Raw genomic sequence first — 27,856 nt, 5'->3', positions numbered from 1 at the left:
CGCCTACAGTTATTACGTCAGTCTCTGTCGTCAGTTTGTTATTAAGCAGCTTCAGGAGTTCATAACGAGTTGATCATTTGAATCATCTGTGTTGGAGCAGGGAGAGATCTAAAACAAGCAGGACAAGGGGTCCTCCAAGAGAGGTTTAGGAAACGCTGGCCTAAGGGTCTAAACCTGAGATTGAAACCCCCGCTAAAATCATTGGAATTTACCCACTGAATATTTCATAGCTCAGATTTCAGATTGCACTATTAAAACATCTAGAATAATATACATTAAAAAATCATTTTATTACAGACATAGCACATTAAAATGAGAGGGAAAAGTGTAGATGTTTCAACATTTCATAAAAAAATCACTTTTTACATTATAGTTCACAGTAAATAAGAACCCACTGTCACTGAGAGAAGGTCACAGTTATAAACAATTCAGAATGCACTGAATTCTTTTTTTGGTGTATTTCCTTACAGTTCACCTTCTTATATTAATATTGTAAAGTTTTAGGACATGTAATGTATATAACCATATCAAATTTCATTCACTGTTTCATTACGGCACATGAATACAGTTGTTTAAGTGCTTTTGCACTGCACTGCACTTCTGCACTGATGAAAAACGACCCCATATAAAAGCATGGTAAAACTTGTACTTAGTACTCACACACTACACTGGTTATCGACCTCTAAGGCTGAAGAGACACATCACTACTCCTCAGGCTTACATGTGTGGAAGGCTCTGTAGCTTGACCTTTTGACACACACACACACACTTGTCCTTAGCACCTGCTTTGATATCTGATGTCCTATGCATTCAGTCAAAATTTATGGTCGAAAAATATGCAGAAGATGGTATCAAATAACAATATGCAGAAGATGGTATGCTAAGACGGCATGGAAACTGGCTAAGAAATTGCATTGAGTCCTCTTAAGCATGATCAATCAAGCGTCCAAGTTACTCAGCTTGAAATACTTCCAGAAAAACTAGCCAATCCACATGACATAACTACTTGCATAATCAAACTTGTATGTTTGATTCTTGCCATTCCTTTAGCCAGATCCCATGATCCTGCAACAGTAACAGCTTCTGACTCCACCCTTGTTATCTGATTATTTACTCAGCTGGACGATTCAAGCAGGGGAAACAGCAGCAAAGCATCTTCTTGCAAGGATTTTTTCTCTTACATCTCGTGGCCTTCTTAATGTGGGAGCGGGCCTTCCCTACGTAGTCCTGCGTGGAGCAGACATTGGCCTCAATGTTCTCCAGCATGCTGCCCTGCTCCTCCACCAGCAGGGCAATCTGCAGGAACAGGTCGTGGATCTCCCGAATGCGGCCCTCCAGGTCCAAGAGCTCCTTGTGCCGGTTCTCAATCTCAGCTAAGGCTGAGCGTGATGTCCTCCCCTCCGTCTGCAAGTTCTCAGAGAAAAGGTTCCACTTGCCCGTTTCGATCATCTCCTCGATCTGGTCGCCAGTGATCTCGCGGCCCATAATTCCCAGCTGCCTCTGGATGCGGGTCTTACAGTACTCCCTCTGGGCCATCTCGGCCTGGTTATACTCAAACATGGCGTCGTGGAAGGCGTGGGTGACGGAGACGTACTGGGAGTGAACTATACGCACCAGGGCAGAGTTCCGGCCATGCTTCTCCTCTAGGTCCTTTCTCTGGGCCTCCAGGTTCTGCAGACGGCTGTAGATGCCTTCTCCCCGTGCCCTGATGTCGCGGGCAATGCCACTGGCGTCACGCTTGATGGAGCTGATCCGGCGGACGGAGGTGAGGAAGCGCTTGTTCTGCACACCCAGCCGCTTCACATCCATTCTGAGGAGGGCGATCTCCTGCCGCAAGGATTGCGCCTCCTTGAAGACCATGTCCATGGTGCAGTTCTCCTCAAACACCACAGCTTGATGATCGAGCTCTTTCTCATCCACTTCAGAGAAGTACTCATCGTCGTCTGGGTCCTTAGTGACCATCTGAAGATCACTAAGCCTGTCTTTCATCCTGCCTGAAATGGAGACATAATCACATTTTCACTATATGCTATTGATTCACAAAACAGGTGCCCTTTTACAATGTGAACTTCAAGAGTTTCCCCAAGTAATTTATTTTAAGGCCAACCCAGGTGCCAGTCAGACAAATTTGTAACTAACTACTTTGCAGCCCTGAAGTTCGGTTGCAGTACTGGCTCTGTTAAAAACGGGTACTGTGCCATCATCATGCCAGCTATCATGTTTTATGATATTGTGCAGAGAGGGTGAATGAAACTTTAAATGGAAGCCCCACATAAGGTTTAATTATTTTTTTCTACTGTATGGACATCTTTTATGCATGCTTATATTTGCTACATTATATATGCTAACATTGTCCTGTCACCTTAAACGATTTAGTAATAATATATTTGAAATTATAACTGTACTCACACCTTATTAAATTGTTCCATATCAGGAAAATGTAAATTTAACAATATTAGAATGTTTGCCAATTTTGTTCCAATATAAGAAAGGTGGGATGGGCTACATACAGTGAATCAACTCTTCCAAACTTAGAACAGTATACTTGAGTCATCTATTGAAACAGCTGGATATTTACTGAAGTAACTACACCTTGATCAAGGGAAGTCCTGTTATATATCCCATCCTCAGTTTGAATGTATATCCTTCTAGCCAAAAGTCAATTGACGACCCAGTGTAAAGATCGAACTGCTTCCACCATTACACACATTTAATTAAGACTAAATGCATTTATCTCCTAAACCAGCAACCACAAGTACATCCTGGAGAGGGTGTGGACAGACTTCCTTTCATCTACAGCAGTCTGTAACACCAATGTACAGACTGGAGTACCTGTCCAACAGGTTTATTATGGGCTCTGCTTGAGAAATAAGGAACAGTTGTTTTCAGTACGAAACACTGTGTAATCACCATCTACCCTTAAAAACCCGCGTTATTGTATTTTAGGACAAAAGCTAGCTGCACAGATGACTGTCACTGCGGATTATATCTGTGGTATGAAGACATACTGTATGTTTGATTAATCAGGAGAAAACTTGTATCATGGGTATAGATGGCTGACTTAGACACTGAGAACTGATATACAGATATGTTCTGTTCTGTTGGTAAATCTAATCATCTGAAATGTACTAGGAACTGATCTGTGGCATGCATGACTTTCTTGAGCACCTGTCTCGCCATGGACAGAGAGGTGCCCTTTCAGGTGCCTGCATCAATATAGATAAAATAATCTTACCTCTGTCTGTGGTGTGTTTCATTGAATTTAAGCACTATTAATGGATAAATGATAAATGAATACCTGAGAAGGATGATGAGAAAGTCCACAAGTAGTGATTAATACTAAAGAAGCCTATTTCCTCTTATTGGAATAGTTGTATTTCTTCCTGCTAGAGACTATGAAGAGGAAATGTTCTTACAGGGGGAAAAACCTTTTCCATGTTGCTGTTCAATGTAATTTCTATAGAGGTTCCTTGGTAATTTAAGAGAGATTAAGAGTTCAGGAAACAAATCAAAACATCTTTTATAATTATACACAATCTTACCTGAGTTGCACTATCTATCCCACAGTCAGACACATGGTGAGTGCCTGCCAGAAACCTATTCAGTAAAAAGCTTGGAGCTCGATGGATATGAGTTGATTATGAACATACACTTAATGTTTATCAAAATTAAAGGTTTGTAAGTGGAGGACTAACCACATTCAGATAGATCATCTCACTGTTGATTATACCTGTATATGAGGTCAAACAGGGAATTAAAATTCAGGATGATTAGCTAATCTTTTTTTCCCTGCACAACAGCTTAGTTTTAGATATGTTTTACACCATGGCTAACATTTTTTCTGTTGTCAGTACTAAATTTTGAACACACCACTGAAATCATCAACCCTGGACTGACGCATTAAGTGACCGCATTAAGTGAGCGGGTACCCAAAATGGCATGGGAGGCCGATCGTACCTCTCACCACATTGGTTTATGTTAACACTTTTACACTGCAATAAAGGACAATAAAGACACGCTCATCTAACAAGCAAATTTATCGTTTAGTTTCCTTGAACAGTAAGGAGATGGTATAAGAAAAAGCACGCCCTGGACTGCAGAAAGAAAGAGGTAACGTTAAACATCTAATCGAGTTCCCGAATTGATTTTACATTACATTACATTTTCTTATAAAAATTAAATCAGCTAAGGCTTTAGAAATACATTTGAATTCATCAAAGATTTTTCATCTAAATAAATAACCATGTAACACTGAACTTTTAACTAATTAAAAACGTTACACAGTTAAGTACAGGTGAAAACACAAGCACATCACCTGCCGGCAGTTAGCACTGATCATAACAGAACACGGCATATTTAATTATTCTGTGCTTTCCTAGGTATAAAAATGTAGACAATGCCCAGTCAGTTAAGTCGATTAGAAGGAATACTATACCTTATTTGACGAATCCTACTTCATCAATGCGCCAAACACATAGAAGTCGTCCTTTCATTTTTCTGTGCTCCTATAAACGGTCATACTGTCCCCTGGAGGAAGTCAGCTACTTACTTAGAAAATCGTGGGTGGAGCTCACCAATGTTGATAAATTGGTAATCTATGGTGGCAGGACAATTAACATTTTTATGCCGCCTCACAAGCAAACTTAGTATAATTTGATAATATCTTCGTCACGGGACTAATACGCACAAGCATTCATAAAAGTAACGTCAACCGCTATATCCTCTCTTTTATTCCTTGATGATAATATCCTCTAACCCACGGACGACCGTCTGAAATCGTAGCATACATGTTGCCGCATGAGTCGAGCAGTCAACCTGAGCCTTTAAAGTTACCAAAGAAATTTGATCGACATGAAATTGGATCATAGTCTCTGTTTTTAAAGTACTGGTATGCCTTCTCGGTGTAGGCTACTAGTTCTATAGTGAATCCAAATTCACTGGTTTTGATTTTCACCTGCATTTAGTTAGTGCAAGATATCACCATAGGATATAGCATTTATACGATGCATTGCATATGGATACAGTATAATGATACCGTATGTAAAGGTTAGTGCGACGGCGAAGCATATATTTAGCATTGTAAACGACTGCTTTTAAACGTAGGAAGGGTATTTAATTGATTACGAAAAACAATGCCCTGCACCAGGTGCGTTTTAAAACAGCATCCTGAGTGGAGACATTTCTCTTGGCTCATAGGGATCTGAACTGTCGAAGCAGCCGTTCATTGAATCCCAGGAACAAAACATCACATACGCAAACATTTAACGACATGTTGTACCTGTTACATTAAGGAAATAAAAGAACATTCTCCAGTAAGGGCAGTGATTTTTGTTCCAATGAATTAGACTTTGGTCTGTAAATATTTATGTCTGTGCATTTTCCCAAATACATGACAATAAGCGTAAGACACACACTTGCTATACAGCCTTCAGCTGATATTCATTTTCTAGAGCAAATCATTTGAGAGGTTGGCTTTTATATTTTCTTTATACAGTCATGACCTTGGCTTTTTTCTGCCAAATGATGTTATGTTGGTTTGGGATTTTGAAAGCAAAGAAGCAACCCTGCACCCTACTGGCTTCTTGGATCAAACTGCATATGAGGAAGTCTGAAGTCAATCACAAAAGTGAGTGTAAGTGAATGAACGTAAGTGAGTGAATGAACATTTTCCATAATATGCTGTAAATCTGCAATTGCAGAATGGTCATGACACCTTCTTCACAGATCATAAAACAATAATTATAATTAAGTATATGGAGGAACTACTGTATGTTTCCACCCTAATGTAGACCTCTCTTGGAAATTTTGATAACAATTCTGGATGTTACTCCAAAGATGCATATGTGCATGTGTATGAAGAACTGGCTGGTTCTGATTTTACATGTCATGAAGAGAACTAACGAAATGAACAAACTGCAATATCTCCTACAGTATGAATTCCTTAATCTTTAGTATACCCATAATTCACATTTTTATGATAAACTAACACATGGCAAAAGGTGAGACAAGAAATGTCCAAACCAATCTGGTAGGGAATTATAATTATTTAGTTTATTTCAGGACCTGGCTGGATTTGCTGATTCATGTGACGTACCCTGTGGACATTCTGCAAATGATAACAAAAACACCCTGATTCTTTTGACCTCGCATGCTTTGCACTGTGACCACACATCCTACTTGGTTATGTTGTTCTGTGACACTGACAGATTGATTCATTCGTTTAATTTATTCTCCCTTTTCTACAAGGCAGGGCACAATTACTCATAAATACACTTGGGCAGACAGTTGACTTAAACATGTGTAAGTTGAGAACAATAGTAAAGTGAGATAAAACTGTGAAGAATATCATAACAGAAACAACATACATACTGTGAGTTGGATGAATGCCCATGAAAATAGGTGTGCCTTACATTTTAATTTGGGACAGGTTTTGAATGGATATTCCAAAGGAAAGGGGTGGCACAGCTGAAGTCTAAGTTATCCTCTGTGGGATTCATATTGAAGGTATAGTAATCACCTCTGTGGACTGAGGGTGATAATAGTGTGATTAGAGTGTGATACCATAATTTTGTTGTTTCCAGACTGTAACATATACCAGAGATTAATGTAAAGTAATCAAAGCATACAAGTGATTATGCAATTGGAATGTTTACATGACAAATGTAGCTACAGTATGTCATTTTTTCATCATAACTATGTACTTTGGTTTCTCAGGCGAAGGACAGACGGCTTAAAATTTAAAACTACTCTTTCTGAACATGGGCATGGTCTCTTCGTAAATTGCTTCTTTAAATAGCATGTAAAAGCTTTGCTTTTGCTGAGACTGTTTTTACTTCAAGGAGGCTTCTAGTAATGTCTCCACTGCAACATCTGTTCATTTGTAGCAGGGGAAACAGCCACAAAACATCTTCTTGAAGGGGTTGTTCTTATCGTATCTCTTAGCTGTGTTGAGTTTGATCATAGCCTCCCCAATGGCTACATCTGTGTTGTGGATATTGGCTTGGATGGTGTTCATCATTGGCCCCTGTTCCTCCACCAGCATGGCAACATCCAGAAAGAGCTCGTGGATGCTCTGGATGCGGCTCTCCAGCTCCACCAGGTCCCTGTGGCGGCTTTCGATCTGGTCGAACGCGGAGCGGGAGGTCTTGCCCTCCGTCAGTATGTTCTCGTTGAACACGTTCCAGTTGCCGCTCTCGATCATCTCCTCGATTTCTTCCCCGGTGACGTCCCTGCCCACGATCTCCAGCTGCCTCTGGAGGTGCATCTTGCAGGTCTCCCGGTGGCTCATCTCCGTCTCGTTGTAGTCGAACATGACGTCCCGGAAGTTGTTGCTCAGGCACATGTACTGGGTCCTGGCGATGCGGACCACGGCTGAGTTGGGGCCGTACTTGTCCTCCAGCTCTTTGCCGCGAGCGTCCATCTTGTGGAGGCGCGTCAGCACGCCCTCCCCGCGACTCTTGATATCCTTGGCAATGGCGTTAGAGTCCCTCTTGATGGTATTCACGTTGCCCTCGTTCAGCATGCGGGAGTTCTGCTCCTTCAGCTTCTTGACGTCCAGCCGGATCAGCTGGATCTCTCTCCGTATGTCCTGGGCCTCTTCAAACACTTTGTCCAGAGACCCGTCATTGTCAAACACCACAGCCTGCTGCTGGAGGTCCTCCAAGTCCACATTGCTAAACGAGTCAGATGTAGACGAGGTCTCCTCCACCCCATTCGGCACACCCACCCTAGTGGACACCTCCTTCAGGTGGCTCAGGCGGTCCCTCATGTCTGAAATGGAGAAAGGCAATCAGATACCCTGGATTCAATCAACATTTGTGCTCAATGGATCTCCCAAGTTGCTCAGACAGCAAAGGAATGTGTCTCAAGCACAGGCTAGGCGCCATGGCTCTGGTTTAAAACCAGAGGTGTTATCTGACCACTGTGACCAGGAGCTCACAGCAACAGGATAAACTGTATTCATTGCCTGTATGTGTGTCTAAGGCTGACACTCCACCCTGAGAGTAGAGGCTGCCCTGCTGACTTAACTAGACTAACAAACAAAAAGAAAAGTCTTAGACTGACACATAAAAGCCACTGTAACTTTTACACAAACATCTGTTTTCATTTATTTTGTTCACTGACGAAATCATTAACATGTTTACAAAGAATAAAAGTAAAAATTGCATGTAAGTATGAGTCAGGTTGAAAGATAAATGCTCACTGATTACAGGCTCAAACTATACCCAGGCAGCAGCTGCACACAGCACAGCATCATTACTCCAGACCGATTACAGAATGTTCCTAAATATCCTATGTGATAAATACAAATATTTCACATGACACTAGTTTTTAGCAATTAAATGCGTATTCAATCATTAAAAACAAGTAGGATAAAACAATTCTGTGGCTCTCATACCTGTTTGGCGACACAAGCTGCTAACATTTCCTGATGACCTGGCAAAAGGAACAGACTCCCTTCAAGTTTGACTTGTTCTGAGCTAAATTGTCTGTCGGTTGTGTGTCGGCAAACAAGTTTGCATGGCTGGTTTAATAGTGGATTTCTTGATTCCCCATTACTCACAAAGTACAAAACAAATCAAAGTTATATTCAGGCGTTTCCTCTCGAATGATATATTCTGTTGTCTAGCAATCATGAGAAAGGATGGCGTTATGTCGTTTTAGTTCATTAAAGGTGAACACATACCTTCTCGTTGCTGTCCCATAAAAACCCTACACAAAAGAAAAACATCCGTTGTTGTAAATATTTTTAGACAGTACAGTCAGCGCATATTAGCGAATTCTTTTTCATTCACGCGATTATTTAAATCCGAGTAATCACACACACTCCATATTTTCACAAATAATTTGTGCACTATGAAGCTTAAGATCCAACTGATCTTAAACTCCACCGATGCTTTCCACAGTTGTTTCTGGATAAACATTAACTGCAAAACTATATTCAAGGAGATCTATACGTGAACGAAGTACGAAACAGTACCTTATTTGTCAAATATAATCACCAGCTTTCCTTTAAAACCAGATGTCTGTTGTCTGCTGCCATCCTTCGGTACTTTCTTCCGTGTGACTGCAGAGCGATGTGCTCGGCAGGTGAAGATAGAATCAAAAGCACGTCCTCATCACGGAAAAGAAGGACTATGTTTAGATGTGAGCCATTGCCCTCCCTGTCAACATCGTCACCCTGGAATGAAGTTGAGGTGGTTTGGGCACACCTCACGAGGAGCCACAAGAAAACTCTGCGTCACGATAGTACTGTGTACGATAACTTTCTTTTGACATCCACTCGTTTTGCGCGACAATGCTATGTCCGAGGAGGGCGTTATGTACGTCTTGCTCGACAATATATAATAAATTGCACGCTTAAGTGGAGGACTTGGAAAAAATAAACCCATGCAGCTATGTGTACGTATGCCTGTACATATGCTGAACAACTTATTCACAAGGTGCACCGAAGACCAAAGTATTGCAAAGCAGCTGAAGTAGTTCACTTAAGATCATTGGATTAGTCAAGAATTATACGGGCATCAATTTGGTCTCTGTTACTCTATATATTAATCGGGCATTTATTGATACGTTGTTTGTATTTGTATTTATACGTATGTATATTTATTTATACGTTTAATTTGTTACACCCATAGGCAGGCCAGGCGCTATGGGGATACTTAGTTGTGTATTGGAACCCCAGACGGACCTCAGTGCATTCCCATTTTTCTCCTTATATCCCGATGTCTACATAGTATTTATGACATTTTGTACACCCCCGTGGATTGCAATTGAGCCCCTTATTTTCTCCTGGCGCCGAGCCTGCCCATAGGACAACCATCCCTATTTCAGCTTTCTTCATTTAATAATTTCTCTTTCTCGGTTGAGAAAGAACAAAACATGAAATGAATGTTTCTGTTTCAGAAATACATTCAACAGAGAAAGCTCAGGGTAATGTAAACTGAAATTGTCCCAATAACTGTATTAACACACTGTGTTAAATATAAATGCCGGCAAACCACATGATCAACTGAGTCACGAGTGAAAGGAAAAGATAGAAAGTTGGCTTGGATGGCTTGATTACTTAAGTAAAATGACAAAGCACATATTTCAGCACAAAATCATAGTTCAACAATGCTTTCAATCATCCAGATGAAGGCAATCAACAACTGAATACAAAAATCTGAATTATTGTTCAGGTTATTAGTGCATCACAGATTTTTTTTTTTTTTGAAGCTATAAAAATGACCGTTTAAAGAAGTGAGCACAAGGAATGTGGAAAAACAACAACTGAGGCAATAGGTGAAATGTGGTCTGAAACTTGTTTGAGGTTTGAAAAGCTTGGAATGTGGAATGTTCTCATTCTTAAACCCTGAAATACTTCCTGTCAGACAATGTTGGAAGGTATCAGTGTCTGCAAGAAAAAAGATAAACCAAATCATTTGGCTGAGATGTGAAATGCCAGGAAGAAAAACTGTACACATGGATTTTGCAAATAACTTAGGTTGTCTCCTGTCTGGATGCCTGAAATGAGGAACTTGTGCTTTCTCTTTTAAGTAGGACCGTTTCCTCTAAGGTTCATGAATGACAAAAGATTGATCAAACCATTTCAGTGTTGGCTTATTTTAGACCATGGGCTACTGTGGGTCAAGACCTGTCGGTCTTGAGAGAGATTAGGTGGATTGCAAGATGAATGTAAAATAACATGTTGCACCATCTCCATAGGCATTCACACTGTTTTTTTTTTTTTTTGTGATTTTTAGCTGATATAGATTTAATGATTACTTTTATGTTACTCCTCGATTACAATATTTATGGTTTTTTAACGTGACGATACTTGTATTACTAACAAGTACCACAAGAGGGCACAAAAGACAAGCTACCAGCAACTACAAGCTGTCTTTGTCATGGAAGTAGAAAAACTGCAGTGTCTATTTACAGACACATTACAGATATACAGTGACATATCAGAATCACAAAACAACAATACAACGATGACCTCTGATAATGGATTTCATGAGGCAATGTATGTATAGTTAATGTGCATTTATTTGCATTATAATTTAAGGATGCACTTCACTGCACTAAGGAGTCACTTGAACTTGTGTTGCATCGTGATTTGTATATCTTTTGAAGCTTAGTATAATTTTATTTCGATTCAGTCATGTGCTTGGATATCAGGTTAAATTAAAACGTGAAAGCCCTCGCTTCCTTCAATGAATAAAGTTCAATTAGTGAGTGGCAGATGAGAGTGAGCGCATGATCTGAATGTGACCACACTAAGATTGGATAAGGCAGTCCAATGAATGAAGCCATTCCTTCTTTCTTTAACATGGAGTTGTAGCAGGCCATAGTTTTTGCTGTGACTTTCAGATTTTCGCTATGAGTAAGATCCATGAACCTTTCCCTCTCTGTTAGTTCATCATTCTGATAAGGTTGGATGGCATTACAGGAGTCTCACTAGAACCCCTTATGAAGATATGCTGGCACAGGTCTGGTCCTAACCTGTAAAACAGCCTCAAGAATGCAACTCATTTGTCTGTGTGTTTTGGGTTTTCTTACAGACCATAGTGATGATGATGTTTCAAATGGGTTTTTTTACCCTACAGCTGTAGGTTGTTGCATTGAAAGTAAAACACTAATAAATCATTAGCTTTTGGTATTATTCATTGATTTAGCCTACAATTTAATATATGCTGTTAAAGATACATTTTGAGTTTATTTGAAGAATATTATGTACATAATATATTGTGTATAATATCATGTAAATTTCATTTGTCATTTTATGTTTTTCCCCTTGATATCATTAAACTACTGCTCATCCACTTGTTTATTAAAACTAAGACCCGGACAGTCAATTAATAATCTTCTCTTCAAAATCACCTCCTCATGACAAGTTTAAGTACTGCCTTTATCTAGTGCATTGTTCAATTTATTTCCCATGTATTTAGGTCTGTACAACACATTTAATAACATTACATGAAGAAGACAAGCCTATCCTCTACCGGTTTACATACAACTTCAATATTAAAGGGACAAGAGATGTGTTCTTGAATGTTTTTTCCGTTCCTTGTTTCATTTTACTGTATTCAAATGTAACCATTCCTCAAAAAACTGGTAAAACTATGACATTGGAACCCTTGAGCTTGTTAGTGGTGTCATGTGTAATTATAACAGTTGGGACTTATAAAGTTGTTACAGCTACGACAGATGACAATCAAATGTGTTATTCATCTGTAAGTGAAAATGTGTACGAGAGCGGCTGGCACAAAAAAGTTGGAAATAAACCAAACAGCCAAAGGGAAACGAGAGTGTGCTGAATAGCACGTGTGCACGCTTGCTCGCTCCCGCGATTTGAGTCATTATCTCCGAACACAGTCCTGTGGGTGTAGATGCATCTCAAACCAGGGTTCTCTTTTGAAACGCTAGGTCACCGCCAGTATTTCTTCTAAATAATGAGACTATCTGCCGCACTTCGTAATGCCTGCCGTGGTTTCCCCACTGCATCAGTGAGCCGGTCAAGGACCAGTATCAAGGTTTTTGGCTCAGAAGGAAGATCGGTGCCGGTAAGCAGCAGCCGGCTATTTGTCCGCGATGGTAGTTCCAGCACCGGCAGTGGCTCTGTGGGAGCGGCGATCAAGTTTGGAAAACATGGTAATCAAACCGTTGGTCCAGCAACTGAAATTGCTGTCAGGTAAGCCATTCAAACATGTTCTTATTATTCGCAGTGATACGATGTGTTCACTACAAACAGCCGGCACAAAGAGCCAGCCATTTCCTTGTCTTTAACTTAGCTCGCGTGTTAGCTAGCTAGCAAGCTAGTGGATGTGCCGCAAAGGTATTCACTCAGGTAACTTAAGATAGCGACACAAGGTAGCCAAGACAGTGTTTTATGATTTTAATGCTTACATTTAAGAGGAGTCACGTTCTCAGTTTTGGTGTAGCGCATAAATCACTTTCACGACGTAGATTGAGTGTTGTAGATTGAGCTTTTCCGCTACTTAATGATCTGGCAGCGTGTCAAGAACCCACGTGTGACGAGTATTTTGAAGAGGGGGAGTCAGCTGATGTAATACTCCGTTGTTCTTACTCCAGTAAGGGGAGCGCGCGTGGTTCTACTTGTACAGGTATTTGTTTGAGAGACAGCAGTACGCTGTATTTATGTGATTTAAAATCCTATTCTACTGCTGTGTTGTCGGAAGGGATCAATGAATGAAGAATCCTGTCCTGTGTGGTACACTGTCTCCGTACAGCAGCATTTCCGTAAACCCTCCTTTCTACCCTAGGGTGTAGCAACGTGGCACACATACACAGAGACCACTTGCAGGCCACAGGACTGGAGCAAATTACATTTGTTAACATCTTTTGCCAACACAGGCACGTGAATGGACTAGTGTCTAATTTTTCTCACAAGAGCCTAAGCAATCCTCTGCTTTTTCCTCCGACAATCTTGTACTAAACTGGTATGTGTTTAGGTTATCATTGATTGTGTATAGGTGTTGTGGTAGATTTTTCAGGAGGAGTGTTCAAAGACTTCAAAGGGTTTTTTTTATAGGGCCTAACAGTAAACCAAGATGGTTTTGGATATGTCAGCCTCATTGCATGGGCACATGGTTGTTCTATCCAGAAGTATGAGGCATGGTGGCACATTTACATTTTTAAAATTTTAATGTTGTTTTTGTTTTCTGGTCCTAACTCTCCATTCCTCTATATATAAATACTCATATAATGAGTCTTGTATACTTCCCTGGATTCAGTGTTTAATTTCATTCTGCCAAATGGTCTCAATACTCCTCTGTAAGGCATCCAATATACTTAGAAGCTTGTGTCTCAGAATGTTACCTCCTTATTATCAGCATTCATTCTTTTGCCAGATGGCCTATCTGAGCTTACCTATCATAACTTATGTAGCATTAGAAAATGCCATGCAAATTACAAATGGTAAATAAGAAAGTTTGGTACAAGTGATGGCATACAGCTACCTAAAAAGGCTTCAGGGAATGATTTTGTTGGAGAGAATGCGTGTCTTGCTTCAGCATTCCCTGTGTGGGTATGGGTGCTGGGGTGAATCAAGCAAGGCATGGTAATCTGGAGGTTCCCTGAAGTAGGCTGTCCCCTACTCCCCCCCTCTTACTCACATCTTCACCAGAGATGGCCTATCCATTTGGAGTCAGGTGAATTAAACTTGATATTCTTCTCTGACAGAGATATTATCCAGAGGTCCAAAGAAGAGATTGCATCCTTACAGAAAAGCCACCCTGCACTCAAACCTGTCCTTGCCATCATTCAGGTAACACAGTGGGTCTTTTGGTCTCCAGAGGCATTAATATTTAATTTGTACATATTTGGAGATATGTAGTTGGATATGTGAATATACTGTTCTGCCCCTCCAGATCTGGGGCTTGGATAAACCAGAATCATTATATCACCTATTGTGTGTTCCTTTGAGAGTCACTAATTTCTCATCCCACAGGCTGGTGAAGATGACACTCTGCTGGAGATGAACAAGAAGATGGCTGGGAAGGTGTGTTTGTCCATAACCTACCAATGACTTGATGTGACTCTCTGGAAGTTATTTGCCTTTCATGAAGTGGTAACTTGTTATCAGTGTATTATAGTTCATTTAGCAAACTGTCTGTACCTGTTTTCACAGATTGGGTTGAATGTCATCCAGATCAGTTTGCCAAGGGAATGCACGGAAGATGAGGTAAAATCAAGAGCATATAACAAATATTATTATACACCACTAACCCATTTGAATTTATTTCAGGCTCTCTCCCTCTCTTTGTAGTATAAAATGCTGTCCTGCAAGTACTTCACATAAGCCTGGCAGCTTGGCAGCTGTCAGCACAAAGCAGGTTAGAAACCTCATTAGTGGAAACACGCTTTGGGTGTCTTCCTGGCAGAGAGAGTGTTCACATTTTTGCTTTGGTCGTTACTATACGGAAATTCCGCTCCTGACAGCCTGATATACTGTGCTGGCCTCGGAAGGCCTCTGGTATGCCTCTGGTTCCCATCTCTCATGCCTATGGGGGTTCACTGGGTTCACTCGCTCTCAGCTGCCTTGAACAATGACCTTTCACATACTTCCCATTCAGAGTCAGCAGATGGCGCTATTTTCATCACAAGTGCCAAGGATCACATATTAAGACACACAAAACTGCAGAAGGTCGTTTCTGTTAACACCCCTGGTTCAGAGTTCACTGCATGGGTATCCCGTTTCTCATTTGCTAAAGTTTTTAGTGCAATAAGGTGTGCTATCTGTGATGAAAGCATAAAAGCCCTGGAGTATGATACTGGATAAGGCAGACCATGAGACCTCCATTCACATCCTCTGGGTGGTAAATAAAATAAAATCACCACTTCACTTTACAATGCGTGTGTATGGAGTGTAATGCACGTTTGAACTTTGACCTTTGTGATTAAAATAGATAATTGAGGAGGTTCTGAAGCTGAACGAAGACGACAAAGTGCACGGTGTGGTCCTGCACCTCCCGCGGGCCTCCCTCACCAGCAGAGTGCTGAACACTCTGAAACCGGAGAAGGATGTGGACGGGTGAGTGCTGAACCCCGAATGCTTATCACTGAACACGTTATTTCCTCAGCTGAAAACCATGAAGACAATTTAAATCCCCTTTTATTCTGGGTGATACAGAAAGACACACAAGGTGGCACTATGAGAAGACCAGACCCAGAGACAGTGTCTCTGTGGTAGAATAACACTGGAGAGTCTCACCTGCCTTCATGTCTTATCAAGAGAGTAGCGCTCAAGATGAATCTTACCACACCCGCAAATCTAAGTGTGTTATTTTGAACAAAAATATTATCATTTGTCACAACGCTAGATTGAGCGTTTTTTTTAACCGACCAGTTGCTCATTTTACAAGTGAACTATGTGTTAGATGTAGTGTGTAAGTAAAACCCCTGTTGTGGAAAAAAATATGAAAGATTTCTCTATGCACTGTTCTAAAATCTGTAGTAGTTATTGCGTAAGCTGCAACTCATGTCTTTGGTCAAGCAGAAATTAAAATTTTACATTTTATAGTCTAATCACAAAGGCAGTTGAAAAAGAATACTTTCCTTTAAAGATTTCTGAAAACTGTCTCGGTTCTTTACGGCAGCACTGCCATGACTGAAAAGCATCTGCAACCAGTGTGTAATTAAGGCAAAATGAGAGTTGGCTGCTGGAAATTAAGGGCACACTAGTGAGAAAATGGGTTTAAAAAATGTGGTGATGTAGGTAATGTCCACAGTGGGGAAATGGGGCATTTCTGAGATGCCATCGTTTGGGTAAGTAAATTCTCCTGACATTAAATGGTTGTTTTGCCCTGTGTCTGTGTCTTCTGTGACTGTGACTGTGACTGTGTCTGTGTCTGTGTCTGTGCACGTGCGAATGCTCACGCGCATGTGTGTGTGTTTGCCACCTCAGTGTGACAGACCTGAACATTGGGAGACTTGTCCGTGGAGAGCTGAATGAGAGTTTTGTTCCGCCCGTCGCCAGTGCAGTGATGGAGTTACTGGGGAGGCACGGTGAGTCTGGAGGCAAGGCACAACCACACATACACATAAAGGCTTAACCGCAAGACTGTGCCCTAACACTACACCCTTACTGATGGGTGCAGCTGAAACACACTGACTTGGCAGACTGTAGCATTCATTTACCCATCAGATTCCCTTATCCAGGACAACATACTGAGTTACTTTTGCACAGTTATTTAGCTTTTACAGAGAAAAATCAGCAGGTTTTGGGCCTTGCCCAAGTGTTCAGCTGCGTGCCCTCCCTTTGACTTTAGTATGCAATGCTAAGGTCACAAGACCACTTCCCTAATCACCACCACTACAGTACACACTGCCATACCTGTTTGTTTGTTTGTTTATTCGTATTCCATTGCTTTCAGTTTTAACATATCATCCATTTATACAACTGGATATTTACTTAGTGGTCACAACAGCAGTGCCCCACCTGGGAAAATTAGCAACCTTTGGGTTATGAGCTGTGCTCCTCACCACTACACCGCACTGATGCCCCCTCCCTAAATTCACATTAACATTTCACACTAGTTTCTGTCTTCAGCTGAATATGTATGTATGTATCGTTTGATCTCCCTGCTTGGGTTCCATTCACACACCTTTAGGGTAGGAGTTGGAGCACAATTCTTGCTCTTCAACGGTCTTCAACGGCCTACAGTTATGCAAATCTCATGGGAGGTTGTGAGTCAGTTTCCTTTGTTGGCTGGCTTGTTGGTCAAGGCACAGCAGACCATCTGTAAGCCATATACATTTAGCCTGCTTGATTTACTGTGATCCTATCTCTACCACAATGTCCTTCAAAGCATATGCTGGTGGCCAATGGCCAATGGTCAAATGTGCATTTTGAGCCTTATTCAAGGCAGACAGTTTACACCTACGCCTGCAGTCCCCAGGGGCCCTCTCCCTGAGTCTGTGTGGGGAGAATAATATGAACCCTGTGGAGGAGTGGAGTGAATTTGCAAAATGAGCTCATGGTTGCTTACTTTTTTTTGAACAGCAGACAAAAAAAGACAAGTGCAGTTACCACTAGTTAGTTCTTTATTTTCTCCCATAATTATGTTCAATTTTCACCCATGTGCATTATGTTTTAGAACACTTATGTTTGTCAATACAAAGCAGAGCCAAACTAATGACATGAACCGATTGCCTCAGTACAGTGCTGTTGTGCACTGTCTTATTCCTAATCCATTCCTAATCCTCTACTTCGTTTGATTCTTTGGAGATGTTATGACACTTATGAATGGCTAACACTTCCAATACGTTACAGTGGAGAAGCATTCAGGTTTTTGTCCATAACGGTGTGTTTGTGCTGATGGTTTCACAGAGGTGTCTCTGGAGGGAAAGACAGCGGTGATTCTGGGTGAGAACGGGCCCCTGGAGGTGGCCCTGCAGGGGCTGCTGCACTCCCGCGAGATGGTGGTGCTGAGCAGCTTGTGGAACGCGGACAGCCTTCAGAAGCAGGTGCTTTTTCATGCATAAGGCTGTTACACTGCTGTCCACTGAGTGTCGCACTTCAGTGCCGCTTACAGTAAATGTAATTAGGTCAAATACTGATACTCATACATTTCGCTTACTTTTGCCTTCATGTGACGGTGAGAAAAAAGTTTATGATTGAACCACAAGGTGGCAGTACTTCCTCAGATATAGAAATCACATATGAAATAACATATAAATTTTTCAGTTTGTTTTGAAATGTCATGAGACAGGGAATGCTGAGGGGAAATATCTATTTACTTTATCTAAGCTCTACTAAATCTTTTTTTTTCCTTTGTGTTTGCTGACCTGTGTTTTGACAGTTCGGAAACTGAAAGCAATCGCTCAGGTGGACATGTCTTGAATTGATATGCTTTCCCTCAGGGGTTCCATCTTTCTTTGCGCCCTAACCTATCTGTTTGTGCTAGGTTCTGCAGGCAGATGTTGTCGTGGTGACCAGCAGGGGGAACATGAGTGTGCCGCCCGCCTGGGTTCGACCTGGAGCAGCTGTCATCAACTGCAGCCCTGCTCTGGTGTCAGGTACGTGGCATTGCCCAGGTTTTTAACAGCCCCAGCCAGCTCATAACTGTCTCCTATTAAGCCTGTAATGATCTGCACACTTTTTAGAGTAATGTCCTGATACCTCTGGAAGTTATTTGTAATGTTCCTCATGCCTTGACCTTATGACCTCTCCTTACATTTTCCCATTGTCCTGGATTGGATTGAGCTGGTAATTTTCAATTCATAACTGGAGAAGAGTGAAGCTACTAATTTATGGAAATGGTTGAGAAAAATTGCGTGAACACCAGGTTGATCTCTGGTTCTTATTTTGTTGTCCAATAACATTCACTTCTCAGAGGAGGTGAACTTTCCTGGTCAGATGATGGAAATGTCCAAGGCGACCGGGGTAGGGCCTTTGGCTGCGGCTTTAAGAATGCAGGTAGGTCCCTCTCTGTCACTGTGTTTAATCCCTGCATTACTCCTTCATCGATGTCAGTTATTGATGTTTGGAATGCCTGCTTTGTTTTTCTGAAAAGCACCTCACCTCATTTTGAAAAGGATGTTGCTAGCAGCAGCTGGATTGATACTCCAAGAGTTAATGTAGTTATTTTCTCCCCTTCTCAACAGAATGTAGTGAGTAGCAGTACAAGGTGGATCCAGCAGCAGCAGTACAAGCAATGGAAACTGCGCTGTCTGAAACTACAGCCGCTCTCACCTGTGCCCAGGTAAGGCCTAAACCTGTTTCCCTGTTCCGAGATGTCAGTGGTCTCCTTGCACAAAAACTGATCCAGACCTACATTTATTACATTTGCGTTTATTCATTTGTCAGACCCTTTTATCCAAAGCAACTTACAAGTGAGGTAGAGTACAACACAAGCAAAAAAACATAAGGAGTCAAAAGACCTAAACAGCAGTGGTGGTACAGTGAGGTTTCATGAATGCCTCATAGGCTGTCAGTCATTGACTCACACAAACCAGTCAAAAGGCGTACCTTCCCGCAGGGTAAGACTCCCACCCATTCTGATCAGTGAGTCATCGACAATGCACGATGTCTCCATCTCCTTCTGTGTTCAAAAGCCTCACTCTCCCACAACTGACAGACACAGAACATGCCTTTTAACCCCCTTTGTGGACCATTGTTGCTGCTGTTCCCTGCCAAGGCAGATACTGAATGTGAGCAATGAGCACTGCCACTTATAGGGCTGCTTCCTGCAGCTGCAGCCAAAGACATGATTATCCTATCTTGGTAATCTTAAGCAGCCCTCTGTGAAGGACTCTGTTGTGGTTTTGCTTGTGTTTTGTGTACTTGTTTTATCTAGAGAGATATCAAAGTTAGCAATTTAGAAACTTCATTGAAAAAAAGCTCAATAATCCCTGTCAGTGACAGCAAAATGACATCTCACTGCAAACAGGCAAGAGAGATGACGTTATCAGAAAATGCTCTGTATTTTGTTAGTTGCTGTGAAGGGAAGAGTAGTTCATTAATAAGTGTCAGAGACTATGTCTCCCAGAAAGCTAATTTTTCATTGAATTATTGGGACCTTTTTAGACATTGTGACCTCAACTTTTTCCATCTCACACAAATCCAGTGACATTGAGATTTCACGGGCCCAGACCCCAAAGGCCATCGACCAGCTCGCCAAGGAGATTGGCTTGCTGACGGATGAAATCGAAGCCTACGGCCAAACCAAAGCCAAAGTGCGTCTCTCTCTCCTAGACAGGCTGAAAGAACAGCCTGATGGGAAATATGTCCTGGTGGCCGGGTGAGTAAATGCACAATCCCACTGTCATTCGCTTTCTGTGACAACATCACTGAACGCGTCTGCGTTCTGATGGCAAGTCTGATGCTGCCAAAGACTGAAAACTGCAAGATCGTCAGAAATGCGCTCCAGCACCATCTAAGCTCAGTACATAGCAGCAGTCAAGTAATTAGAATGCTTAAATGTTGACAAAATCTCCAAATATGTATCCATTTTAGGTTTACAACACTAACTCACATATTTGATACAATTGATCATAGTAATAATACTTGTAAGTAATGATGCATAATACTTATAAGTTCCACTGATAAAAATCAGATTTGACTGGGTAGAATGCAATGTGATCTTGGAAAAACGACAATCTGCGCTTTTAAACATAAAGAATTTTGATTTCTTTGTTCTTTTTGTATATATCACTACTGTGTGTGTGTGCTGGCAGCAATGGCACATGAATGACATTATTCTGTTTTATCTTATCATATAGAGAAATGAATGTGCAGTAGTGTAGTGTAGTCTGTAGTGTGTTATTAACAGAGGAGAGTAAATGATGCCAGGTAGTGTTAATTGTGCTTTATTAGTGCTTTATAATTACAATGTGGTGATGTCTCTAGCTGCCTATTCAAGGTAATTTTGGCATTTTGAGTGAATGAGCTGATGTCCACTGCAGTGCTCTGTAGTGGAAAAATGATATCACTGTAATGACGCGGAGCTGAACTGCACTCACAGGAGTCCTGGATCAGGATGACAGGGTAGTCGTTTGCCCATAAAACATTGGTCGCCGCAGATCTCTGATGGCGCCGCTTTAATGGGGAGCGAGAGGCACTGATGACAAGTTTAGGGCATGTTTTATCTGCTGATTTTTTTTTCGTTAGTTCTGAAAATGGTAATCCTATTCTTGCTGCAGACTTTGCTCTTGTAAGGTCTAATGAGTGCATCGTAATTATTTACAGTGGTATCCTGTGGTATCAGCTTTCGGTTCTACCTACACATTTCAATTCAATGTTATGTTTAGTTAGGTCTCAGTTGGAATGGACATTAAATAGGCAAACGATGCCATGTCCTATTTGACCTGTCATAAATTCCTGTACATCAACATTATTGTAAGTGCAGTGTATTCAATCAGAGGTTGACTGGCAAGCATAGGGATATGGTGCTGATGTTAGTCCTTGCAGTGGCTACGTTGCTATCGATTTTTCTCATGGTACAATCCTTCAGGTGGAGGCAAACTGGCTGACCTTCAGATAATGTGTTTGATGCTAATAAACATCTCATATAGGCCTCCTATTATTAGGTTGTGTGACCTTGAAGAAGCAAGGTAGCTAATGAACTGCTTACACATTGGTCCTCTGTGATTGTTTGCTTAGCAGAAGCCCATAACCAAGAAGGCTTTGATAACCTTTTTTGTAATATTTGTACATTATTTGTTTATGTAGCTGAATATTTACTGAAGCTGTTCAGTTTAAGATCTGCTGAATTGCAAGTCTAGATCACTAGCTACCCCACCCCACTGTTGCCCTGATACATGAGTAGGTTCAAAAGGACTCCCCCTTTCTGGACTTAAACAATACAACTGAACTCACATGAGGTTGAACTGAGAGTCTCTTAGAGGCAAATTGATCTTATTTTTTGTACTTTTCTTGTTTTCTTTCTTGTCTTTTTATTATCACAAATAAGTGTTTGGTTTCATTGCTTACTTATTGGATGTGGTTGCAAATGCAATAAAAATACAAGCACTAGTTGTTAGATTAACCTAAGCACAGCTCCAAGAATGATATTGTACAGAAATTGATACATTTATGACTTGCAAATACTTGACTGGTTGGGAGTGTTGTGACGTCACTGAGGTCGTGAGTCACTCCGTGCCCATTGTGAGTCACAGTAAGAAGCTTCCTGTTGAGACTGTAGCTCCAGTATCAGCCAGGCACAGAACCGCAAGCGTGGACATGGGTACATTGCCCAGGCCCCTGCCCTCAATGGCAGAGTGCTGCAAGATGAACTAACTGCCTTCTACATTTTCCTTTTCAACTCGCCGCAATAACCGGTAGTTTCTGGGCAGTCTGTCGGATCCCCCCCCACCCCCCCGAAAAGAGGTAGTGACCGAGGGCTTATCTTTTGGCAGGCCCCGAGTCCAGATGCCTTTGCATGCGGCGTACCCCCTTTTATCTCCGTGTGAATAGCGCCGGTCTGACAGGACAGGGGGGCGAGGGCCTGCCGCTCCCGTAATGTTTGGGAAGGAGCAGGCCCCGCTGGCAGCCGTGCAGGAATGGCCGTCCCCTCCCCTCCCCTCCGCGCACCCGCTCAAGGGGCTCTCTTTGTTACAGAGCCCTTGGTCTGAAGGTCCACGGCAATTAATGTCTGAGGCAGGCATGCCTTTGTAGATCTCTGCCAAGAGAGCGTGTCCCCCCCTTACCCACCCCACGCAGGGGCCTGGGAGAAGAAAGCCTGGAGACCGGGGGAGCTTGGCAGCACAGAGTGGCCTCTGTATTCATCCCCTCCACTACCCCCTGCCCCCCTCCCCCCTAGTGCAAAAGACCGTTCACCATTGGAGTGCGTGTGCAAAGTCCCGCTCACTTCTAGGACAGCACGGAGGACAAAACGACAGTCCTCTGGCTGACCGGTGAGCGCCGGTGGAATTTGGTGTGGTTTTTGTCCCCTCCCCTGCTGTGTGTCGCTGAGATGCAGTGTTTCATTTCGTTTTTGCCTTTGATGTGAAAGCAGTTGTTGACGCAGACTGTGGTTCACAGACCCCATTCAGGTTTGGGACAGCGCTGTGGAGCTTTGCTCTCTGCATGGGCCCAGTGGGGGAGGGCTGTAGAGGGCTCCTAGCTTTTTATCTGAACCCAAGGAAAGTGTTTGTTAGGATGTACGCACAGTCTTTAAGTGGATTTTGACAGGGTCCACCAGTGTATACTTACTGAGCTTTACTGCCTCAATTAAAATAAATTTTAAGTCACAGTTAGGTTATACTAGGTTACAAAGGGGATGCTCTTCTTTTTACAGAAGAGCCTTAGCAGACCTTTAAAATCAGAGAAAGTCTGATTCTGGATGTGTGGGTCATGTCATGCAGTCAGTTTGAAAGCTCAAGGTCTCCATGTTTTGAAGTAACTGACTGCTGCATTAAAACTCCCACAAACACAACATGAGAACACTCATCTCCATACATTCAATGCCTATTTTCGTGCTGCAAGGGCACTTATATTATCGAACAAATGGAAGACATGCACTTTCCACTGGAGCCTTTAAGTAGTGGTGCTTATTTCAGTGCCTGGGAAAAACTTCACTTTCACATTAAAAAAAAATATTATCAGCACATCATGAGAGAGTAACTGTCTTATTCACGACCATCATTAAAACCCTCTGTTTTATGGTGGGATACATTTGAAAAGTAAATGTATGCAGAGATTTGATTCATTTGTAGTTATCACAGGTTCCCTCTCATTGTGAGGAGATTGCCATTCTCCCCTGGCTTTACATGTGGATGTCATGTGCATCTGAGTATTTGTCTGTTTTCTGAGCGTCTTTCAAGGACATGTAGAAGGCACGAGAGACTAAAACACATTCATGACATGTTTTTTTGTATTTTCTGTACTAAAACATATACAGTGTTTTACAGTATGTTTTGATGTAGGCGTCAACCCCATGCTTTTCACATAGTGCCCCATTTAGCAATGGACATGGGGATTTTTCACTGTCTCATACAGTATTTACTACGGGTGAGCAACATCAGTTTATTAGTACCACACTAATAAGATCACATGAACAAATCTAATATCATTAGCTGTAGACATGCAATACCCTCATTCAAATCTCATTACTCATTTTGTCAGATGATACAGTCTCTAACCCGGGTATCCACCACACGTGCGCCTCAGTGCAAGATCGTACTCCTTCACCCCTTCTCATGTTAATCCAATGCTGTCGGAGGTTGAGGCCATGCACTCATCGCTAGTCCTTAAAGCGAATTATTCTGATAATACTGCGGCAAAACAGAATCATTTGTCCTCCTTAAGGCAGGTGTCATTCTTCTCTCTTTGAATGGTTTTGTCACTTGTTATGAGTTACAGGTCTCCTCTCAGAGGGTTGCCTCTGTGAGAAAATAAATCCCAGGGAAAGCGTCTGGTTGGACTTGCCATGCTGTTGAAACAGTCTTCTTTCATGCAGCATCTGCATTAAATGCCTGCAACCCAACCCAAATGCGACAGAACCTAAAGAAATACATTGGATTTGGGCGGTTTAGGTCTGTAACTGCATTGTAGTACATGGGTTGGGTTAGATTGGGCTAGATGTCAGAAAAGTAATGTAATCCTCGTCAAGTGGGGATCAGACTGGGTCATGTAACACATAGTTATTATCTTTGTACCATGTTGGATTCTGGTTTTAAAGTGTTCAGGTCAGGCTCTGGTTTAAGTTTCTCTCTCCCTCCTTGTGTCCCAACCCAGGATAACCCCCACCCCTCTCGGAGAAGGGAAGAGCACAGTGACCATTGGCCTGGTGCAGGCTCTGACCGCCCACCTAAAGCTCAACTCCTTCGCCTGTCTGAGACAGCCCTCACAAGGGCCCACCTTCGGGGTCAAAGGTGGGACTCCTAAACAACCCCTTCATCCATGTGTATGTTTGTGTAAGAGTGTGTGTTTGTGTGCGTGTGCTTTGTGTTGTGGGATGTGTATGTAGGAGTGTGTTTTTGTCGTTGGGCAGTATGTGTAGGAGTGTGTTTGTGTTGTGGGGCAGAGTGTGTGTATGTAAGAGTGTGTTTGTGTTGTGGGATGCGTTTGTATGAGTGTGTTTGTGTTGTCGGCTGTTGATCCCTGCCTCTCTGCCTCTCCCTCACTCTGCGTGTGACACCCTGCTGTACCCTCGCCTGTATCTATGTACCCATGACTGCACCCTGTGTAGAGGACTGAGCAGGCAGCAGGGCCGTATGACCCTCTCGTCCCACAATGCCTTGCGTGTTTACTGTCTTCTCTTCATACCAGGGGGAGCAGCAGGAGGGGGATATGCCCAGGTCATCCCTATGGAGGAGGTAAGCAAGCCCCTCTAATCACTGTCACATGACCCTGTCAGCCAGGTCACCGGCAGCCTCAAAGCCGGCCCTGCCTGCTGCGCTTTTACACTGCCTTTTCCACGAGGGGCTTATTGCCCTGTGAAGAAAGGACACAGCGGACTTCAAAAGCCCGGGAGGTTCCGCGGATCAGGCGTTTTGCAGGGCCCTGTCCCCCACGCTAGGACACGCTGTCTGCAGAGAGGTCCTCTCGCCTCTGCTGATTGTTTCTTTATTAAATGCGTGTCGTGCTTTACCTTGTGAAGGAAGTGCGCTGAGTGTGAGTGCCTCGTGCCTCCGGATGGCCTCCAATTTAGGACGCAGTAATGATAAAAATGTGATCCTTGGTGCATTTCTTTCCCAAAGCTATGAAAACAAAATGAATTCAATGATTGGTTCAGCTGCCTGGCCTGTATTGTTGTATGATGGAAGGGTTTCTGTAGGCATTTGAGCTTTATGAAGGCATTTAAGGGCTGAAGGAATCCACCTCCTTTTTTGATAAATGTCTGATTCAAACTGCCATTTTACATCATTTCATGTGAAAGTCAGCAGCCATTTTTATGCCATGGATATGAAATTGGATTAAATTCTGAATTCCTTAAAAACTGTCAGAAAATGACATTACCACTGTAAAATCTGACCCCATTTTTGGTTTTTTTGTATAAATAAATATATGAACGGGATCACCTTCCATGGTACTTGGTACTTGTGAATTTGTTGTTGTTTATCAGGAAAACTCCCATGTTTTAGCTAATGAATGAACTCCTCTGTCCTCAGTTCAACCTTCACCTGACGGGGGACATTCATGCCATCACCGCTGCCAACAACCTGGTGGCCGCAGCCATCGATGCCAGGATCCTGCACGAAGCCACACAGTCTGACAAGGTATGGTGTGACATGATGATGACATCACAGCTGGGTACAGCAGTACACCAATTGCAATCACCATATATATTCATATTTATTCAGACCACTGACCCTTGCCAGGTGCAGTTGAGGCTGAATGAGCAGAATTGTATATGTACAAAGAAGCAGAGCAAGGCTTTTAAATGAGTGCAAGAATGTTTGTATATGAATAGGTGCTTTTGGTCTGTAGTTTCTGTGTTTCAGTGAGCAGCACAGGTGGTAATGTAATAGCTGTGTGCTAGAATCTGACTGGTTTCATTCTTGTCCTCTCATCAGGCATTGTATAGCAGGCTGGTACCCTCCGTTAATGGCGCAAGGAAGTTCTCTCCCATACAGATAGCCAGATTACAGGTAAGCCTGTCTTCCTCTTTGTTTAGTGAGCAGCAAGCAAAGCAGTCGATATCAATGATAAATTCAGACTTTTTGTCTGCTGTATATAGTTTGGAAATCCTTCTTTTTTGTTTAGTTCAATTTCTAAGACTTCCACTAGGTGGCATCATGGAGCAGGTAATCAAACATTCCCTTGTGTCTCAATTTTTTAGTGTGTTTTCATTATTCATTTAATTCCTCATTGTTGATGCCATTTTGAGGGATGAAGAAAAAAGTCCAACCCTGTCTGCAGTTTCCACTGTTTTCCTAACGCCTGAATAGCGAAATCTGAACAATATCAGCGGAATCGAAAGTACGGGGTGGGGGGACTGCTTTGAACAGGCGACTTACAGAGACTTGTAAACAATGGGATGTTTAGAGATGACCCGACTTCACTGTGCAGAAGTTGAAAAGTTCAGGATGTAAAATATTCATGAGAGTGGAGAATTTGCGCCTGGGCCCCTGAATGCTTGTGAGACAGAACTGGTGTGAGAGAAAGGAGATTGCCATCAAGGAAAAGTACCAGAGTGCTCTTCATTATTCATTTGTTTAGCAGTTACTCTTCAGAAAAACATGTGACATATTGTACATCTTCATATTTCAATATTTACTGTAGGTGCAAAAGTATATAGCTGCAGTCTGGGCTTCAGACCTGCAACGTCCTGGTAAACAGCCCTGACAGCACAAAGATGAAGTATGTCATGGTGTGAAATGTTGGACAGCCCGAAATCATGGTCGCTTTGAGATACTTTTATTACCGTTTTACAAGGAAATCAATGTCCTTCAATTCCTGCACAGTACAGGCAGTAACTGACTTCCTTGGCAGTGACTGAAAGAGATTCTTTTTATTCCACAGACGTAGTGATGTGGGTGTTATGATTTTGTTCCTGAGTTTCGTGTTAGTACAAACTCAGCAGAAGCAGTGCGATGCTAGAATGGGGACTGCTCGATTAGGGTCAGCACTCTGGCAGTTAGTCCACAGATCCACTCCTCATGGCTGGAAGATGGTTCTGTACAGGGTTAAGCCAGGGGCAAGCACTGCCATTGCACAGATACCCATGGAAATGTCACGGTATTGCTGTGTTTATTTTCTGTGTGTACAGTGAAGCCAAGGCTTTCCTGTGTGGGGTTCATGGGTGCTTCATTGTATGCAGTGGGCCCCAGTTCAGTGCTTGTTTATTGGTGTGTGCGCATGTGCCAAGCTGAACAGCCACCCTGTTCTGTTAGCTTCTTTATTATCACAGACTTTATCCCGTCTTCTCACTGTATAAATATGTAGAGATGCACATCTTCAAGT

At 42.3% G+C, this 27,856-nt stretch overlaps 3 protein-coding genes across 6 annotated transcripts in view; 1 reads left to right on the top strand and 2 right to left on the bottom strand.

Moving 5' to 3' along the window:
- Positions 1–1,110: 1,110 nt before the first annotated feature.
- On the bottom strand, positions 1,111–1,989 carry LOC118792403 (syntaxin-11-like). Its single transcript, XM_036550243.1, has one exon. It carries the CDS (start codon positions 1,987–1,989, stop codon positions 1,111–1,113), a length of 879 nt encoding a protein of 292 aa, XP_036406136.1.
- Positions 1,990–6,033: 4,044 nt separating this feature from the next.
- On the bottom strand, positions 6,034–9,170 carry stx11b.1 (syntaxin 11b, tandem duplicate 1). Of its 4 annotated transcripts, none has more exons than XM_036549251.1 (4): positions 8,981–9,170; positions 8,687–8,712; positions 8,399–8,558; positions 6,034–7,770 (listed from the first exon to the last, which is right to left on the bottom strand). In XM_036549251.1, the coding sequence occupies exon 4, from the start codon at positions 7,766–7,768 to the stop codon at positions 6,875–6,877; it is 894 nt and encodes a 297-aa protein (XP_036405144.1). In that variant the 5' UTR covers positions 7,769–7,770; positions 8,399–8,558; positions 8,687–8,712; positions 8,981–9,170; the 3' UTR covers positions 6,034–6,874. The 4 variants fall into 4 exon arrangements, with proteins under 4 accessions (XP_036405144.1, XP_036405143.1, XP_036405142.1 ...); XM_036549250.1 differs by having other exon boundaries at positions 8,399–8,436; XM_036549249.1 differs by having other exon boundaries at positions 8,399–8,712.
- Positions 9,171–12,365: 3,195 nt separating this feature from the next.
- The window catches only part of mthfd1l (methylenetetrahydrofolate dehydrogenase (NADP+ dependent) 1 like), a 63,661-nt gene continuing 48,170 nt past the window's right edge, over positions 12,366–27,856 (top strand). Inside the window, exons 1-15 of the mRNA XM_036549740.1 lie at positions 12,366–12,676; positions 14,188–14,272; positions 14,456–14,506; positions 14,636–14,689; positions 15,414–15,538; positions 16,412–16,512; positions 17,837–17,973; positions 18,414–18,518; positions 18,866–18,925; positions 19,114–19,211; positions 20,076–20,249; positions 24,686–24,822; positions 25,220–25,266; positions 26,062–26,169; positions 26,467–26,541. Coding sequence (XP_036405633.1) covers positions 12,438–12,676; positions 14,188–14,272; positions 14,456–14,506; positions 14,636–14,689; positions 15,414–15,538; positions 16,412–16,512; positions 17,837–17,973; positions 18,414–18,518; positions 18,866–18,925; positions 19,114–19,211; positions 20,076–20,249; positions 24,686–24,822; positions 25,220–25,266; positions 26,062–26,169; positions 26,467–26,541 — 1,596 coding nt within the window. The 5' untranslated portion in view covers positions 12,366–12,437. The remainder of the gene's footprint in view (positions 12,677–14,187; positions 14,273–14,455; positions 14,507–14,635; positions 14,690–15,413; positions 15,539–16,411; positions 16,513–17,836; positions 17,974–18,413; positions 18,519–18,865; positions 18,926–19,113; positions 19,212–20,075; positions 20,250–24,685; positions 24,823–25,219; positions 25,267–26,061; positions 26,170–26,466; positions 26,542–27,856) is intronic.

The sequence above is a fragment of the Megalops cyprinoides genome, chromosome 17, assembly GCF_013368585.1.
Source record: "Megalops cyprinoides isolate fMegCyp1 chromosome 17, fMegCyp1.pri, whole genome shotgun sequence".
In the NCBI taxonomy this organism is placed as follows: domain Eukaryota; kingdom Metazoa; phylum Chordata; class Actinopteri; order Elopiformes; family Megalopidae; genus Megalops; species Megalops cyprinoides.
This window is presented reverse-complemented; position numbering and strand designations above follow the sequence as displayed.